The sequence below is a fragment of the Zootoca vivipara genome, chromosome 16 (assembly GCF_965207765.1).
Source record: "Zootoca vivipara chromosome 16, rZooViv2.hap1.1, whole genome shotgun sequence".
Classification (NCBI taxonomy): Eukaryota; Metazoa; Chordata; class Lepidosauria; order Squamata; family Lacertidae; genus Zootoca; species Zootoca vivipara.
The window spans coordinates 40,892,613-40,911,224 of NC_142599.1; the positions used below are offsets into that span (position 1 = coordinate 40,892,613).

The 18,612-nt window shown below is 43.5% G+C and overlaps 1 protein-coding gene across 1 annotated transcript; it reads left to right on the forward strand.

Annotated features, from left to right (window-relative positions):
• The first annotated feature begins 2,772 nt into the window (after nt 1-2,772).
• Nucleotides 2,773-16,891, forward strand: LOC148683225 (CD209 antigen-like protein C). Its single transcript, XM_088659840.1, has 7 exons — nt 2,773-2,857; nt 4,313-4,423; nt 6,338-6,436; nt 7,437-7,523; nt 9,682-9,833; nt 11,207-11,316; nt 16,670-16,891. The coding sequence occupies exons 1-7, from the start codon at nt 2,773-2,775 to the stop codon at nt 16,845-16,847; spliced, it is 822 nt and encodes a 273-aa protein (XP_088515966.1). The 3' UTR covers nt 16,848-16,891.
• The last annotated feature ends 1,721 nt before the right edge of the window (nt 16,892-18,612 follow it).

Genomic DNA, 18,612 nt, shown 5'->3' on the forward strand with positions numbered 1-18,612 from the left:
CGATAATAATCTTTTAATCTTTTAATGATAATAAATAATTATAAATTTGTTTATGTATACAACAACTGCAGCAAGGATTGGAAAAATAAGTAGTCTAACAGATCGGAAAGAAACATTTTCCTGGGTTTATGCTTTTTGTAGAATGCTGAATGGGAGGAGTTCTGGAATCCCTGATATCACAAGGGAGGTGGTTCTTAGCCAGTGGGAGGATGAAACGCCCTGAAGAAGAAATTAGAGAAGAGATTGTTATATGACAACACCAAGGTATCCAAACAGAAAAAGGTCTGGAAGGTGGGAAACATTCCTTAAGAGATGTGATATGTGCAGGGCCTTATTCCAGGGCCAAAAGCTCACAAAGAGGGGAAATGATCAGGGTGATCTTTTAAATACTAGAACTCAGGTTCATCCAATGGAACGGAGCGCTGGTACATTCTAGGGCTGTCTACAGGTGAGCTCTCTTGCCAGTGCCCCCAATGGCTGTTTGGCCAATAGCAAACACCAGACAAGCAAGACGTTCTTTGGATTCCACTGAACGGAGGACTGACAGACTCTTAAGGTAGAGACAAACTTCTATTAATTGGTTAACATTAGCAAAGAAATTGATCAGCAACGTAGAATAGAGTCGAATATAAAGCCAACAGCAACTAGAATAAACTACAAAGTTGCAATATTAACCAATAAGCAAACAATCTTAGGCAACAATAATCATATAACAGATAGAATAGGTACAGTTCTACATGTCTCCCCAGCCGATACTGAGATTCGAAAGACATATCTGGGATACTTCAGACTGGCCCCAGGGAGATCAGACTGGCCTCGACCAGAGCCAGGGCCTTTTCGGCTGTGGCCCCAGACTGGTGGAACGCTCTCTCACAAGAGACCAGGTCCCTGAAAGATTTGGCATCTTTCTGCAGGGCTTGCAAGACAGAGCTCTTCCACCAGGCCTTTGTTCTCTGTATAAGAACAAGCACAAAGGAGGTTTCCCAGCCCACTCACAGGTCCTTATAATATCAGTGGAAACAGTTGGTCCTGGTGAATATTAACTGCTTTCAATTTTAACCTGAGGATCGTCATTTGTCCAGTTTTCATTTTCATTTATTTGAATTTTCAGATGCATTTTAATCGATTGATGTCTTGTTTTATGCATATTGTATTGTTTATATGATGTTAGCCACTCTGAGCCTGGCTCCAGGTACAAATAAAAATGTATTATGATTTATTATTAATCTGGAATGGAACATAGAACAATGTATCAGAATTTCCCTGTCTCCTTCAGGTCTCATGCCACGCTGGCAACAGATGCAGTTCATGACGTAATGACATTCCCATCCTTTCATGTAATTATGTTCCCATACTGCGTGGCCCTCATCCCACCCCCAATGCCATGGAAGAGGTGCTGACCGCGGGAGGCCCAGTAGGCCTCAGGCCGCGCCACCTGCGTGGCCCCAAACCAGCCCCGATGCCAGGAAGGAGGTGCCAGCCACAGTAAGGCCTAAGCTGGCCCCACCATGGCCCCAATCCCAGGCCCGGCCCCAAGGGGAAGCCATGAAGGTGAGGAACACTTACCTCACCAAGAATGAAGTTCAGCAATGCACCCAGTAGGAAGAAAACAAAGCCCATTGTCCTGCCGAGATGGGGTGGGCAACGGCCAACCTGCAGAAAAGTGGGTGGCACTGGGCCAGGTAAGACCCATGCGGTGTGGCAAACCCCACCCACATTCTGGAGGGGGTGTGAGCGGAAATTACGTTCCCATCCTTTCACTTCTCAAACTGTCACTTTACTTATATTAAAGCTGCAGCTACATTGCAAACCAGGAACACCGCATTCTGTTTTATTCCCTGGCAATACAGGTGCCCTGCTCTGATTCATAGGCCCAGTTTGTCAATCCAGATCATGATCCAGATTATGATCAGAAAATACAAGTCTTTGGCAATCCTATTTGCTAGCTCGGATGGCTTTGAAACAGAATTAGACAACAGCCCTCTTCGTTCTTTCTTTAAGCCACAGCATCAGATGTCAGGCTGGGTCTTTGCAAACAGAAAACAAAATGCCACACTTGGAGAGCCTGTGTAACAGCTTCCCCTCTGCTTCTTTTCCAGTTCCAACTCATGGTCTCCAAAATCTTGCTAGATTCAATTGGATTTATATGCATCTCACTGAGATGGATCTTGTACTCCATATTTTCTGGTGATCAGGAGGTAGTTCTATAATTAAATGTATATACCTTCCATCAAGGGTGGGGAAGATGTGACCCTCCAGATGTTATTGGTCTACAATGCCCATCACCCTCAACTATGGACCATGATGCCTGTGAAGGAGGGCATTAGCCAGGAACACCTGAAGACCTCATAGATCCCACACAATCTATTAAATGGTGAACATCTTACTGGAGTCCTGTAAACTAGATGTCCAGGAGTTTAGAGAGGAATTGGATGCAAAATGAGAATGTGCTATACAGTGTATTACCTAAAACAATTTTCAAAAATGCCTTGGAATCCATAGAGAACATCTCTTTTGGTTTAAAGCTGAGATTGATCCAAGAAAAGGAAAAGAAAGATGCTTCAGTTATATTGGACTCAACAACTTCTTGACGGGAAAGGATGGTCTCACACTGATAGACGCCACTCTGAACCTAATGTGCGCATAGTGTTATTCTCCATTTGCTGTTGTCTTATTCTAGCTTGTTGTTTCACAGACAAAACTGAGAGGATGGGGAAGCCAAGGCTGGCAAACCGTAGAGCATTCCAAAGACATGCAGGCAAAACTGAGAGGATGGGGAAGCCAAGGCTGGCAAAGCGTAGATCATTCCGAAGACGTGCAGTGTCCAGAAAGCATGAAGGAAAAGCAGTGAAAACTGGTGGTCTGTATGCAGCGCAGTCATATGGGCTGAGGTTTCTCATAAAGTAGAGGAATGCACAGGAAAGGGAAGTTGATGGAGAGACAGGCAGGGAGTGGAGCCAGTCATGTTGTGCCAGGGAGGAGTGCCAAGAAAAGCCCATGCAGCCCTTTAGGTGCCGGAGATCCACCAAGCCCCATAGAAATCCCAAGAGTGAGCCCACTCTTTGCTGCTGGCTGTTGTGTGTGTTTTTAGTGTGTGCAGTCAGGAATGGCTGTACAATTAGGCAGAATGAGGCAGTTGCCTCAGGTAGTAGGTGCTGGGGTGGGTAGAGATGTGTAGACCAGGGGTCAGCAAACTTTTTTGGCAAGGGGCCGGTCCACTGTCCTTCAGACCTTGTGGGGGAAAAAAGAATGAATTCATATGCACCCTGCTTTCTTCAGTCATCTCACCCCTTGCTTTTTCCTGCAAGACTAATTGCAGCTGTTAACCATTGTTAACATTCGTCCAAAGGTTTACCACTCATATCAGCCAATCACCCATTCCCACCACCCTACTGAGTAATACCCCTCCCTGTCCTCTCACTATACATAAGGGTTTAGTGACTTCTGTTTCAGTGTATCTGAAGAAGTGTGCATGCACACGAAAGCTCATACCTATGACAAACTTAGTTGGTCCCTAAGGTGCTACTGGAAGGATTTTTTTAAAAAGAATTAATCCGTTCCAGACTTTTAAAAACAAACCCTAAAACAGCAATGTAACATGAATTTTCCTATCTAACGAGACCATTGAGCCATAAATGCCGGCACCTCTTCCGGGCTTTGGAAGTCTCCAGAGGCCCTCCCACCATTTGCAGCCCTCCCACCAGCAGGGGTGACCCTGGCACTGCGTTTCATTGGTAGAGCCGCCACCGCGCAGCGCTGCGTTGGCTCTACCAATGAAACGCAATGCTGGGGTCAGCCCTCAGCCCTCATCCCGGTACTGCGCTTCACCCTCGGACTCTCAGGGGGTCCTTAAATGGCTGTGTGGCCAGGATTTACAACCCTGTCGGGCCTGGCTCGGCCTTCAGACCGTAGGTTGCTGACCCCTGGTGTAGACCACATAAGCTGCACCGCACCTCGTCAGTTTGTCTGCTGCCCCATCAGCAGCATAGAAATAAGAGCCAATGGCCAGCCCAGCTCAGCTTGTTTATGTGGAATTATGTGTATGGAGGGAACATCTTGTCATTTGTCTGGGGAGCAGAAAGTAGTATCAAAGGCTACTGTCTTTTGATCCAGACATTGGTCAGAAAAGTTTCCTCAAGCAGCAAGGCATCTCGGCTTGCTTCCTCCACCTGCTTATCCGCCCAAGTACCCAGTCCTTGAACAGTTGAGTGTCTCTGTCTGGTGGCTGCCACAGCATATGGAAACCCTTTTTCCTGGGGTGGCAATGGTATGTTGGCTATTGATGGCTAAAGTAGAATTTTCTTTCTTCAAGCATCAACTTATCAGAACGTGGTTGCCTTCATCACATCTCCAGCGGGCGAAAGATTAGTCATAATTGAGATTTGCATCCTTGTTGCCATGACACTGATGCTTTACATGCTGTGTAAGTACATCATTGGTGCACGTTGATACTACTGTCGTGGATTTTGCTTCAATGTCAATAGCATTTCCAAAAAGAGATGGCAGGATCCACCTTCCCTTTACTCCTTTCATCTCTCTTGTTGGGATTCTGGTGAACACAGAGTTAAAACACTCTGGAGGCGTTCTGATTCTCTGGGTGTCTGCCCACAAGTGATACGTGCAATTTCCCTTGCTCTGATTTCAGTGTTTTGGTTTTGAGTCTGAGTTTCTGCCAGAGAGGAGTGTGTAGGAGAGAGTGCTAGAGATAAGAGCTGCAAACATGCAGCCAGCTTCTGTTGGTTTTGCTGTTTCTTTTGTGCTTCTGTAATAAAGATGAGTTAGACCAGTTAAACCACAGAGCCTAGGGCTTGCTGATCAGAAGGTCAGCAGTTCGAATCCCTGTGACGGGGTGAGCTCCCGTTGCTCGGTCCCAGCTCCTGCCAACCTAGCAGTTCGAAAGCATGTCAAAATGCAAGTAGATAAATAGGAACCGCTACAGCGGGAAGGTAAATGGCGTTTCTGTGTGCTGCTCTGGCTCGCCAGAAGCGGCTTTGTCATGCTGGCCACATGACCTGGAAGCTGTACGCCGGCTCCCTCGGCCAATAATGCGAGATGAGCGCGCAACCCCAGAGTCGGTCACGACTGGATCTAATGGTCAGGGGTCCCTTTACCTTTTAGACTAGAAGCAACGGAGTTGAGTCTGTTTTATTGAAGACACAGACTGCCATCGTTCCAGCTGCGCTGTAACTCTGCTGGATCCGAACAAGAAGAAGCTTTGCAGAGCGAGCTGGGGAGCGTGCTGGGCAGCCATTGAAGGTTGGCTGCGTGGGTCTAAGTATTTACGACCCACTAATGAACTTTACAACACTACATTTATCACAACATCTCTTAGATTTCCGGGGGTGAGTTACAGCTGTCACCCACTGAGAGCAATGGCACTGTTTTGTTCTCCCTGAATAAGTGAGTTCCAGCACTTGGAAGAAAAGCATAAGTCCCTGGGACACCCTGGACAATTCCCTTCCCCAGTTTGCAATTCTCTCCTCCTTTCCCAACTAATCCTCATTTGCTGTGGGAGAGCCCCCATTCCTGGTCCTTGCCACCCTGCCCTCTACTAATGCTCCATTTCCATGAAGGAAAGTGCTTGGGGGAAACAGGCTGCAGAGGATAAGGCCATGGCCAATGTTTGTGGGTCCAGAGCCTACCTAGATATTGAGATATATGCAGGGCTTTTTTTTCAGGTAGAATTAACCAGGACCAAGTTCTGGCCCCTCTCAGGTGGGCGCCTCTGCCGTTCTAAGAGAACAAGGGAGGCATTCATGGTGTGTTCCGGTGCCTCTTTTTCTAGTAAAATAGCACTGGATAGATGAACACATGGCCTGTTTGCCTACATAATTTATTTTTATAGGGCACTCCAAAGTCAGCAAAGCTCGGGGGGGGGGAGGGAACCAAATGATCCAAGAATTTGCGTATTTTAAGCATACGGCAGAGCATGAGGCAGCCTGGCAAATGCAAGTCTGTAGGACAAAGAGGACAGGTGTATCTAGATACCCCAAAATCTAAAGCTCTCTAAAGAAGGCCAACCATCTGGTGACAGAAGTATCAGGCCAAATGGAAATAGGACTTCAGACCACCAGGGCGGCTTAAATCAAGGCATGGAAACCCTCAATCTAAGGGCTGAGAGCAGAAAATATTAATAGAAGTCATTTTCATGTTTTTGTTAATTTGATTTTTTTATTTGTCCTTCTTCATAAGGTCCTGAGGCACGTTTGTTGTACAACTTGACAATTTAAATTCAATATTAAGAACAGTTTGAAACCAAGTATCCCCCCCCCAGCTTATCAGACTAGCGTGCTAGAACACAATTTCTTCATTCCTTTTCTCCCTACCTCCTTCTTAGATCAGAAGGAAATGAAAGTAAAAATGGAGTTTCAAGAGGCAGTGAATATAATTCGAACGGTGGTTGTTCGGATTGATCCAATCTTCGAAGGCAAGGATGGTAAGCATTTTATATGCACATCCACACTTTTGCTGTAACATGTTTAAATTAAACAGAGTTCAATTCTTGCAGTCCACTTTGGGATTCAAATTGGGTGAGCAAAACATGTATTCAATGAAACTCATCACCCAACAGAGTTTAGCACGTTTCCATTGCTCAGCAGGAAGAAAAGCAGACGATCGTGATTCTCACATCTCCCCACTAGAAATGTCGTCCTCCCCCATCAAACTGTAATTCACAATGTTTCTGCTAGTGCAAGATTTTAGCACTAGCCACAAGGGAATGTTTCCCCCACTTCTCCTGCATGCCATTACCAAAGCTGCTCTCGGGGGGGGGGGGGCGATGACTGGAATGGGGCTGACAGTATATCCTACTTAGCTCTATGTGGGATGCAACCCAGAATTCAGCAGGAAAAGAGTTTCGGCACCTCTATTTTCTTAGATCTCACAAAGCATAACTGAAAACTGCAAAGTACTCTTTGTAAACAGTATTTGGCTTTACTGTGGGACTTGAGGTGTGAATTGGTTTGTGACCCTGTGTATTCCCAGCAGAAAAGGAGGACATAGTAGGGGAACATTAGAGATATTTCATGAACCACTTTTAATATGAGAATAGGATAGTTGATTGCATAGGTCTTTGGTCTGATCCAGCTGCAGTGGTGTTCTTAGGCTTTTCATTGGTGATTTCAGCCACAGAGAATCAAGTCTGCCCTCATATTCATAAGTTACAGCTAGGTAGCTGTGTTGGTCTGACGTAGTCAAAACAAAAAATAAAAAAAAATCTTTCCAGTAGCACCTTACAGACCAACTACCTATGACAAACTTAGTTGGTCTCTAAGGTGCTACTGGAATAAATTTTTCTCATATTCATAAGAAATCCATCCTGGAGCTCTGCTTCTTGTTTCAGGCTTGAGTGTTTTTAAGTGTTTGAAAATGGTTTCCTGATATTTGCAAATTGTTATTTCATATACTCCTGCCTTAAACTGTTTCAAATATTTTAGACTTAGTAATACTTGCTGCAGCTCAAAACATGTCAGAGAAAGTGCGGTATTTTGCCAAGAAAAATGATGAACTGCAAAAAGACATTGGTAAGCTACCCTGCGACGCTGAAGAATTGTAGTGCAGTGGGAACCTGCCCTGAGTCTGCACCAGCTGAAAGCCCCTTCTCTAGCTGAATACTCTTAGAGCCAGAGCAGAGTGCTGCCCTCTTTTGCATCCGGCCACCCTAGAGAAACCTCAGAGATATTCAGTTCAGCTCTCCTGAACTGTTGAATTGATTTAACTTCTATTGTGAGGAAAGAAAAGACAAGCCCATCATCAGAAAGAAGCCCTTATCACCCACTCACATAGTGAATGGACCCATTGGCCACTAAATACATAATTGGTAAAGTAATTTAAAATTGTCTATAAAGCTTTAGATGTGAAAGCAAATAATGGGAATGAATGCCTATTACGTCACTTGTACATAGAAGCAAAATAAAGATGTTCAGCAGCAAAACACACATTTTGTGAGAGTCGTATACAGTATTGTAATGCCATTTCCCCCTTTCTCTTTGAGCTTGGGAAATATTATTTATTGCGTTTAAAGACATTAGGCCAAAACCAAGTCTAAATCCTGATTGAAATGGATCTAGAAAATCAGTTCCCTCCAAGAGCACCTGGATCTGGTCCACAACCACCCACTCAAGAACCTTGCCCAGGAAGGGGAGATTAGCAACTGACGGGCAGTTACTTAGATTTTCTGAGCCCAGGGATGATTTCTTTGGGAGTGGTTTTACCACTGCCTCCTCCAACCCCTCTTATAAAGAGGCATTAATCACCTTTCTGGTCCAGCCAGCTGCCTGCTCCCTGCTAGTTTGTATCAGCCACAAGGGCCAAGGGGGCCCCAAGCACCTTTTCCGCATTCTTGAACCTTACCAACTGAAACACACCCAACACAACGGAAACAGACTCTGCTCTGGACACCCTTCGAGATTCATTGCTATAAAAGCAGGGTCAAGATGCAAGCAATTTTGTCGTTAAAATGCTTTGCAAACAAGTCACAGAAAGCTGCTGTCAGTTCTACCATCTCCTTCGGGCAGACGGTAGCAGGCCCTGTGTTACCCGGGAAAGCTCTGCTGGATGGCACAATGGAGGAAGCAAAGCAAACCTTCCTTGTAGTCTTCACTGCCACTTGGGAGACTCGAGGATGAGCCCTCACCAGTAGTCAATTGCATTCAACCAGATTTTTCCTCCACTCAAGTTTAAGCCATCTCCCAGTTTCTTTCTTTGCCCTAACCTCTGCAGTATACCAGGGGGACAAACAGGCTGCATGAAGCAGGAGTGGGCACTCAGGGCCAATTTTGTCAATGGCCCAAGCCAAGGCAGAGGGTCCTCTGGGTAGTTGCACCTGCCCTGTAGCACTCCCTCCCACCAGATGTCAAGGGGGAAATCAACTATCTGACTTTCAGAAGACATCTGAAGGCAGCCCTGTTCAGGGAAGTTTCTAATGGTTGGTGTCTAATTCTGTTTTAATTTTTTGGAAGTCGCCCAGAGTGGCTGGGGCAATCCCAGTCAGATGGGCAGCATATAAATAAAGTATCAATACCATTATTGTTAGTATTTGGTTGTTCCAGAGCTCAGCCAAAGCTCGGCAGGAGCACCAGTCAGATCAGCTGGAAAATCCCCCAGAGCCATTTGGAATCCCACTGGATCCATCCTTTCAGCTCAGGCAGGGAGACTGCTGGGCAGCAAAGCAGGTGGTAAACCAGCAGAATCCCTCATCTGTCCCGGTTGCCCAATGCCAGCAACACACACTCTAGATTCCCCTCCCCACCTCTGCAGAGAGTGAAAGAGGATTTTGATAAACCACAGCTACTCCCCCTCCCCAACCTTCAAGTCTGCCCTGATGCTCCCCTGAGTATCCAGGTGAAAACAAGTGGGTGAGGCCCCTGAGGTTCAGGTAAGGCCTGTGAGGGGAGATACATCTTTTGTCTATTCCCTCAAATAAAAGGTTCTTGACTGCACTCCCAGCTATGCCCCACCCCCAAAAGTATTCCCTGCAGCATCAGAATGGGTTGAAGTGTTAAGTGTTAATGTTGTTCTTGTTTTAATCTTTCTGAGCTTCCTAGATGAATATATGTTATCATATGACCACAGAAATGAACTTAATAAAAATAATTGAAAACTGCACAGATGTACAAGGTGGTTCCCATTAAATTCCCTATTTTCTCTCTCTACTTCCTCCATACATGGCTTGACTCAAAGATAGCGTTGCTGAAAACTTGAACAATGGTTGGGTTATATATGAAAGGACCTTGTATGGGTTTTCTACTGAGATAGCCTCGTGGGTGGATGCCCAAAAAAAATGTGAGCGGGAAGACGCCCAGCTCATTTCTATGGAATCAATGGACGAACAGGTGAGCATCAAAGCTGAGTATAGGAAAGGTAGGGGATCTTCTTGAGCCAATGGGCTCCTATCATCACTATCCATTTAAGAGGGTTACATCTACCTGTATGCAGCCAGGACAGCAACTCCATCAGTCAAGCCAAGGGGTGGATGAGGAAGGGTGCAGCTGCTACCATCTGGGACTAACTAAGGCTTCTTGGAGCTGCTGAGCTCTAATAGAATGAAGCTGGCAGTCAGGAAGGAGGTCTTGAGGGGGGTGAAGGAGTAGGGAAGAGTTTTTCTGCACTGGTCCAGTAAAATGCTTCTGCTGCGCAGACCAGATACAGTTCTCTTTGCGGAGCATTAATCAAACACAGCGGCTGGATCCTTGTTGCGGTAAAAGCCTTCTAGGTTTGCCAGTAACGACCCACGGAAGCCCAACTTTCGAAGACAGTTTTATCGCAGACAGATAACAGAAACACCTCCAGAGCTTTCAGACATGGCTGCCCCACACCCCACAAAGCAAACAAAACAAACACTCTATATACACTGAGCACCTTAACAACTTAACAACTTAAATCACCTTGCTACTTTGCCAGCGTCTTAGGTTTAAAGCCCTAACAGTAGATACTTGAGGGGCATCTATCCCTTGGCTTGCTGGTAAATTCTTCCTCTGCTCTGTGAGATGTACTGAGTCCTTAGAAAAGAGGCTTCTCTCACCACCCTAACCCTCTGGCATGAGAGTATCATGGAGATGACTCCAGAGAAGCTAGCAAGGTATATCCCTCTCCCAGTGCCTTAGCCCTGGCAGAGGGGCTACTGGGGTGCTACAGGGCACAGACATGGGTGAGACCCCACCACCATGACATCAAGCATACCACAACCAGACTGATTCCAGTGTCTCTGGAACGAACCAACAAACATGGATGCCGAAATTGGAGTATTTGCCACACAGGTCACTGTCCCACTAGATGGTTCCAAGACCAACTGTTCTATGGCACAGTTATTTACAGTATTTGGAAATTTTAACGCTGTGTCATGACTGGAAGACATATGTAGCTAGTCTTGGTGAGGGCAGGTGAAGTTGCCCTTCACTACAACATTTCCTCTTTGGTATGCTTCCTTGATTCCATCATCATCATCCATCATCATCATAATGTTGATCAGGAGGACAATACCACATCCACTGTACGAAATTATTATTGGTCATGGGAATATTATGTAAAGTTTTGATCACTGCTTCCCCCAAAAATGTGGGTAGGGTCTTCACAGGTGACACCTGCTCCTTTTAAAATGTGGGGTTTTTTTATGCCTGTTGAATTTCTGTAAAGGGCTATAGTCTCCCAGAGAAAGGGACATTGTCTTAAAAAGATTTTATTTCTTCTTTCTCCACCCCTACCCTAGATTTTTGTGAGCACCGAAGTACAAAACCTTAAAAAGGTTTATTGGATTGGAGTCTTTAAAGACAGGGGAGGGACATGGAAATGGCTGTCAGGGAAGATACCTTCAGTCACGTAAGTTTTTGAAGAAATATTTGTTAATGACATAACGTTCCAAAAAGTTGCAGATTCTGTTTACATAATTGATCCATTTGCTCTCCAAATATATTTTGCCATGCACTTTTCTCTACTACCAAAGATCTACATATGTACTCCTCCACATCACTATCCAGGTGAGTGCCTGCTTCTTCTCACTAGGGTGCAGAGGCAGGAAGGCTGCTCTTCTTGCTTCTCTAAACAAGTGAATGTGCTGATTCGGAAGAGGGTGAAAGCATGCTTTTAAATGGTTTGTGCTGCTTAGCTCAGCTTCAAAAGGACTTGCAGGAACCTAAAGCTGAGCAACACTCTCTTTAGGAAAATATTTCTACAGTTATCTGCTAAACAATCTGAATAACCAGCAATCTCAAACTTAATATAATAGGAGCAGGTGACGTAGGTGTGTGAGAGAGGGTAGTCACTCTCTTGGATAGAATCATAGACACATAGAAATTTAGCATTGGATGAGACCCCAAGGGTGATCTAGTCCAACCTAAAGAATCATTGACAAATCCCTAATAGTTTTGGGTTGCTGTCAGCTGGCAGTTTAAGACAGTTCATGGTTCCCTTCAAGTATCTAACAACTCTTTTCAACCCATGTTGATGGATTGACAAGGAAGATGGAAGATCTCATTCATCCACAGCTTGGTAGTAGAACAGCGAGCTAGTCTGGCATTTATTTATTTATTTTTCAAATAATTTTTTATTCATTTTCCAAATACAAAATCTCAAATATTATATTATTTGCTTAACATTGTTGACTTCCTTGATTTCCCCCTCACTGGGTCCATTTTAAAATTCCAATTAAGCAGTTTTCATCTTATGTCTTAAATTAATCTAACACATTTTATCATTAACACTCGGATATTCTGTTCTAAAAATGTCATCTATTCTCCACCAATAATTAATCAATTTATCCAAATCAAAAATCGTTTTCCCTTCCTTCTGTCTTCTATTTCTCCCCTTAGCCTCAAAATTTTTACCAAGCACTTTCAAAAAAATTAAATATTAATTCTTCTATCATACTAACATTTAAACACATTATAACAAATTTAGCCCCCTTCCCCTGAACTCAGGGTCTCCCAGATTCTTCAGCGAGTTCCGTAAGTCATTCCAGTTTCAGACCATCTAAATCAATCAAGAAAGTTACATCCATTACTACCCCTCACCCCACTCCCACCCTGTCCCAGCCTACCCACCATTCTTCCTCAATCATCCCCTGATGCCTCCCCAATTCTTTAAATGCTGTAGTACAAAACCATCCAGCAATAATTCCATTTTTCAGCCCTATCTCAGTTTTTATTCCCTTTGGATTCTGACCCCAGCATGGAACATGTCCTCCCTCTCTCACTGGGAGGACATTGCTCCATGCTGGTTCTTCTTTGGGGACTTCTTGGATCAAACATATGTTCTGTTCCCCCCCCTCTCACTGGGGGAACAATGTTCCATGTATCTTCCTCCTTTTTTAAAAAGTTCAATTACACTGTCCAAGGCTGATTATTGTTCCTCTTGCTTGACTTTGCTCTCTGTTAGAGTTAATCCTTTTTCTCTGTCCTGACAATTCTGATTCCTTTCACGCCATTCATACAACTGTGTATTACTTTCATGCAACAATATATTATTTTGCCGCAATTCATTTCTCAAGTCCAAAAGCAATTCCAAAAGTTCCTTCTGAAAGTCCAGGCCATCAGGTGATGTTATGGCTACAGGCATCCTGTTCATCTCAGATTTCATGGGAACAGAGCAGAGCAGGAAGTGGAACAGATTGTATTTCCCAAAACATCAAAAACTGAGTTTATATCCAATCTGGTTATAGTCTCATTTTTTAATTCTTCATGTCTTAAAATTCTTGTGTCCATTTATAAAAAGAACATTTGTCAAACTTCTTATACACAGCCTTATATTTTACACTCTCTTCACAATTGACAGTTCTCAGTCTCAAAGAGATAAACAAATTCCTTTCTATTGTGATGTCATAATGGCGGCTCGCTGCTTCCTCCCGGGACCCGACTTCAGTTTCCAGGGGGATTTTCCCCAATCCAAATTAAAAAACTTTTGCAGGGATTTTAATTAAATCTTTCTGCCCTTTACCCTGCCTCCAGGGGGTAAAGGTGTTAAGTCCAGTCCTTGATAATTAATAGGTTCCTTTCACTTTTCTGGCTATAGGCAAATTAACTGCATTACGGTCCTCTCAATGGGGGAGATCGACTTCCTGTTTAAATCTCCTTCCATGGCCAATTCATTCCAAATATGAAAAATATTTCTTAAATTTCTTCTTTTACTCATGGTATCCAATGTCTTCATTTTTTTTTCAAATTTGAGGAAGAACCGATCGCTGTTGCCTGGCAGGATCGCAGCTTCGTGCCTCCGAGATAGCTATGCTCTGTTGTGCCGCGTTAGCTCAAGACCCCCTGCTCTCTCGCCGCCCAAAAATAGGCTAGCCGAGGGAGGGGGGAGCTCTCTTCTGGCATCTGCCAGATCCACATCCCCAAAACACTCGATTCGGGGTTTCTTCTTCTTCTTCTTCTTCTTCTTCTTCTTCTTCTTCTTCTTCTTCTTCTTCTTCTTCTTCTTCTTCCTTCTTCTTCTTCTTCTTCTTTAAATATATTTATTTTTAAAAATTCTGAAATAACAAGGCATATAAAAATACACACCCACACAACAGAAAGAAAAAAAAGACAAAAAATACAAATAGAAAACAAAAATTCTAACTTATTAAACTTATCTCCAATCTAATGACTTCCTCGTTCCCTGTCCTTCTGCGATTCTTTTCATCACTTCTGTAGTAAAGTCTAAATCTTATATAAATTCTACTTATTACTTAATAATCCCTTATTTTTTCTATCTTTTACATCTTATCCTATTATATTCTATCTAAATCTTTCTTCTCAATAAAATAAAATCCTTATTTCTAACTATACTTATCTCTTACCATTATATTATCTACAACCTCTAATTTTTCTCCTTCACTTCCTTTATTTCTAATCTACTAAATACTTATTCTTTAAATAAATTTTAAATTTCTTCCAATCTTCTTCTGCTGCTTCTTCACTCCAGTCCCGGAGTCTCCCGGTCAACTCAGACAGTTCCATATATTCTATCAACTTCTTCTGCCAATCATCCACTGTTGGTAATTCTTCCTTCTTTCAGTTCTTTGCAAGTAGAGTTCTTGCAGCTGTTGTGGCATACAAAAAGAAAGTAACATCCTTCCTAGGTATATCCTCTCCTGTTATCCCAAGTAAGAAGGCCTCTGGTTATCTAGCAAAGGTGTTTTTCAACACTTTTCAATTCGTTATAAATCTTTTCCCAGAAGTCTCTCACTTGGGGGCACGTCCACCACATGTGGAAGAAAGTTCCCTCTTGTTTTTTACATTTCCAACATTTATTATCTTGTTTATGATAAGTCTTTGCAAGCTTTACCGGGGTCAGATACCATCTATACATCATTTTCATCAAATTTTCTTTTAACACTGAAAACGTGGTAAATCTCATATTATACTTCCATAACCTTTCCCAATCTTCCACCATGATATTATGTCCTACATCATTTGCCCATTTAATCATTACACATTTTGTTTGCTCATCTTTTGTATGCCATTCCAACAATAAATTATACATTTTTGATAAATTCTTACTTTTTGAATCTAACAATTCCATTTCCAATTTAGACTTTTTCATTTGAAAACCAACTTTTTTATCCATTTTATACATTTCATTGATTTGATGATATTGTAACCAATCATTTACCCTACTCTTCAACACCTCACCGATCCGGGGTTTCTTCTGGGGGGCTGCTGCGCTGGAGCATTCCCCCTTGCCTCGGAAGCACCACGTTCTCAGCTGAGGAGAACGGCACCTGCCATTGCTGCGTGATCGGCCAGAAGTCTGCTAGTCTGGCATTTATTACCAAGACTGGATTAACAGTGGGCTGCTTTCAATTTTGCAAGGTCTCCTGGAACAAAATCCAATGTACTGGATTCATCTCCATTGATGCACCCAATACCAGCCACTAATCCTTTTTGTCAATAGTATTAAGTAAACTTCACAAACGGCCATTGGGGTTGTATAATACTAGCTGGGAACTTAAACCCTGTATGCCAGTGGTTCCCAGTTAGCTAAGTACTGCAGACCCCTTGTTTTTCAAAAGCCAAACCATGCCCCCCATTGAACATTTTGATATCTCTGTGGCAGTAATTCCTATGTGAATGGTGTAATGGAGCCGCTAGGTGGGTGGTTCATGGACCACCAATTGGGAACCACTGCTGTATGTGATCTTTTTTTTAAAAAAAGAAAAGGTAAAGGTAAAGGACCCCTGACAGTTGTCCAGACGCGGACGACTCTGGGGTTGTGGTGCTCATCTCGCTTTACAAGCCAAGGGAGCCGGCATTTGTCCGCAGACAGCTTCCAAGTGATGTGGCCAGCATGACTAAGCCACTTCTGGCGAAACCAGAGCAGCGCATGGAAACGGCGTTTACCTCCCTGCTGCAGTGGTACCTATTTATCTACTTGCACTTTGACGTGCTTTCAAACTGCTAGATTGACAGGAGCAGGGACCAAACAACAGGAGCTTACTCTGTCGCAGGGATTCGAACTGCTGACCTTCTGATTGGCAAGCCCTAGGCTCTGTGGTTTAGACCACCCACTGTGGATCCAACATCTCATGGGAGTAAAAAAAAAAACAACCACCTACGACACTGTTATTACTAATATCAATTTAATAGATTAATGAAGAGTTAAAAATCGGGGAGTTATAGAATCCATTTACCACAGAATCTTAATGCTGTGTAGTGGGACATGATTCAGTATACAATGGACACTGGAGAATGCAAGGCCTTACCAGAAGTGACAATAAGCATGGGGTTAGGATGATATCTTTATCAAATATGGATAATTGATTAGAGTAAACTTAGAACCAGCTTATATATATGAATGAGTGTGATTATAGATTATATTTTGTACTTCAATTGTAGACTTAGCTATTTTTGTATCTGTATACTGTCAGTGCTATCCCCATGCATGGGGTGGGTGATGGATGTGAGATGAGATGGGTGAAGGTGGGTGCTAATCTAACAAGGTTTTAATATGCTCAGAACAATCACTACTGTGCTAACTCTGCTATGAGAGAGTGAGCATCTCTCAACACCCCAAATGGTACATTTTGCATGGTTAGAATTCTAAAATCTGGGGAGAAAAATCCATCACAATTGTGGGTGGCTGGCTGTTAAGAGAGAAAGAGCTGGACATCTTTTTAATAGCAGAAGGCATGGGGAGTAAGTGAGGAAGTAGACATCCAATCTTGATTGATCAGTGCTGCTGTTTCTTTTATTTTCAGCTACTGGAATTACAATCAGCCAAATAATGCAGAGAACCACGACTGTATTGCAATGTCCTTTGATTGCTACCAGAACAACTGCTGGCTGGCAGCAAAATGTGAGCTACCAATAAACTTTATTTGTAAGAAGGTGCCTAAGGATAAATGGATCCAAGAAGACACCTTAAAATACATGTAACTGGATCCCATGATCACTGCACAAAAACAATACCAAGAGATCACACACCCCACTGTATTATTGCACAATCCACACTCTACCACCTACGTTTTGGAACTCTCTGGCATCAGCCCTTAAAACCAGAAAAGACCTTATTCTGCAAGCTCAAACGTAGATGACCACAAAAATAAAGAATGGAAGGATCTAATCATAGACTGTTTTCTGTTTAATGCATTTATTTGCAATGCACACCAATATTTGTTTCATTACTCTGTGTGTCTGATCTGCATGGTCACTACCTTACAGGGCACATAAGGACAACCAGTGAGTTCACAGCTGGCGAAGGGGGGGGGAGACACACACTAACTTGTTCACCCCAGGTGGTAGAAGCATAGAGTTGGAAGGGCCCCTGAGGATGCAAGAATGTGCAGCTGTTCTTTCGGGGCTCAAACCTGCAGACTTTGCATTATCAGCACCACAGTCTAGCCAATTGAGCTATTCAGTGTCTCAGTGCAGTTGGGGACTGGATGAGGATCAATAAACCAGCTTTGTCTGCTTCACCAACTGCAGCCATTCCTGGACAGGGGTAGCCTGATCACTGCAGCCCATGCGTTGATAATCTCAAGGCTGGATTCCTGTAATGCACTTCCTTGTGGGGCTGCCCTTAAGTCTGGTTTGGCTGTGCCAGCTGGTGCAGAATGCAGGAGCCAGGATGCTGAAAGGATGTTCTGGTCGAGAACATGTGGCCCTTGGTGAAAACAGCTGCCCTGGGTGCCCACTTACGACTGAGACAAGTTCAAGGTTATTTTCTTAGACCATGGGTAGGCAAACTAAGGCCCGGGGGTCGGATCCGGCCCAATCACCTTCTAAATCCAGCCCACGGATGGTCTGGGAATCAGCGTGTTTTTACATGAGTCTAGTTCTGAAATTCTTTTGGAATAAGACAGCTACTTGAGATCTTGTATACAATGTCCTGGGAGACTGAAGTGTTCTCCTACTGGTTTCTCTGTCTTGTGATTCCTGGTGTCAGATTTATGTCCATTTATCCTTTGGCGTAGGGTTTGGCCTGTTTGTCCAATATAGAGAGCTGAAGGGCACTGTTGGCATTTGATGGCATACACAATGTTAGAAGATGAGCAATTAAATAGTCCTGAGATGGTATGTTTGATGTTGTTGGGGCCAGTAATGGTGTTCTCCGAGTGTATGTGGCAGCAAAGTTGGCATCTGGGTTTATTGCAGGCTCTAGTACCAGTGTCCATATTAGGTCTGATGGTTGTATTATTGTGGGTGCGGAGTTGTTTAAGATTGGGTGAATGTAGGAAATGAAAGGTCTTCCTCCCAGAGCTTGAGAAAGAGAACTGTCATTGTCTAGGAGAGGTTGTAGATCTCTGATGATGCGCTGTACTGTTTTAACTTGGGAGCTGTATGTGATTACTAGTGGTGTTCTGTTGTTTTCTTTTTTGGGTCTGTCTTGCAGCAAGTTCTCTCTGGGTATCAGTCTGACTCTGTTGATCTGTTGTTTAACTTCATTGGGCAGATATTTTAGATCTAAAAGGGTTTGCTGTAGATCTCTTAGGTGAGAGTCTCTGTCTGTAAAGTTAGAACAGATGCGGCTGTAACATACGGCCTGGCTGTATACTGTACAATGGATTGTTTGGTATGTTTGGTATGGTAGCTAGAAGCATGTAGATATGTTTGTTGGTCAGTTGGTTTACGGTATAAGGTGGTGTATATATGCTCATTCTATATTTTTAGAGTAGTTGGTCTCTAAGGTGCTACTGGAAGG

Coding starts and splice junctions, on each gene's coding strand:
- LOC148683225 (XM_088659840.1), top strand. CDS start 2,773: ATGGGGAAGCCAAGGCTGGCAAAGCGTAGATCATTCCGAAGACGTGCA. Junction 6,437..7,436: donor AATCTTCGAAGGCAAGGATG/GTAAGCATTTTA, acceptor CAAATATTTTAG/ACTTAGTAATACTTGCTGCA. Junction 9,834..11,206: donor TGGAATCAATGGACGAACAG/GTGAGCATCAAA, acceptor CCCCTACCCTAG/ATTTTTGTGAGCACCGAAGT.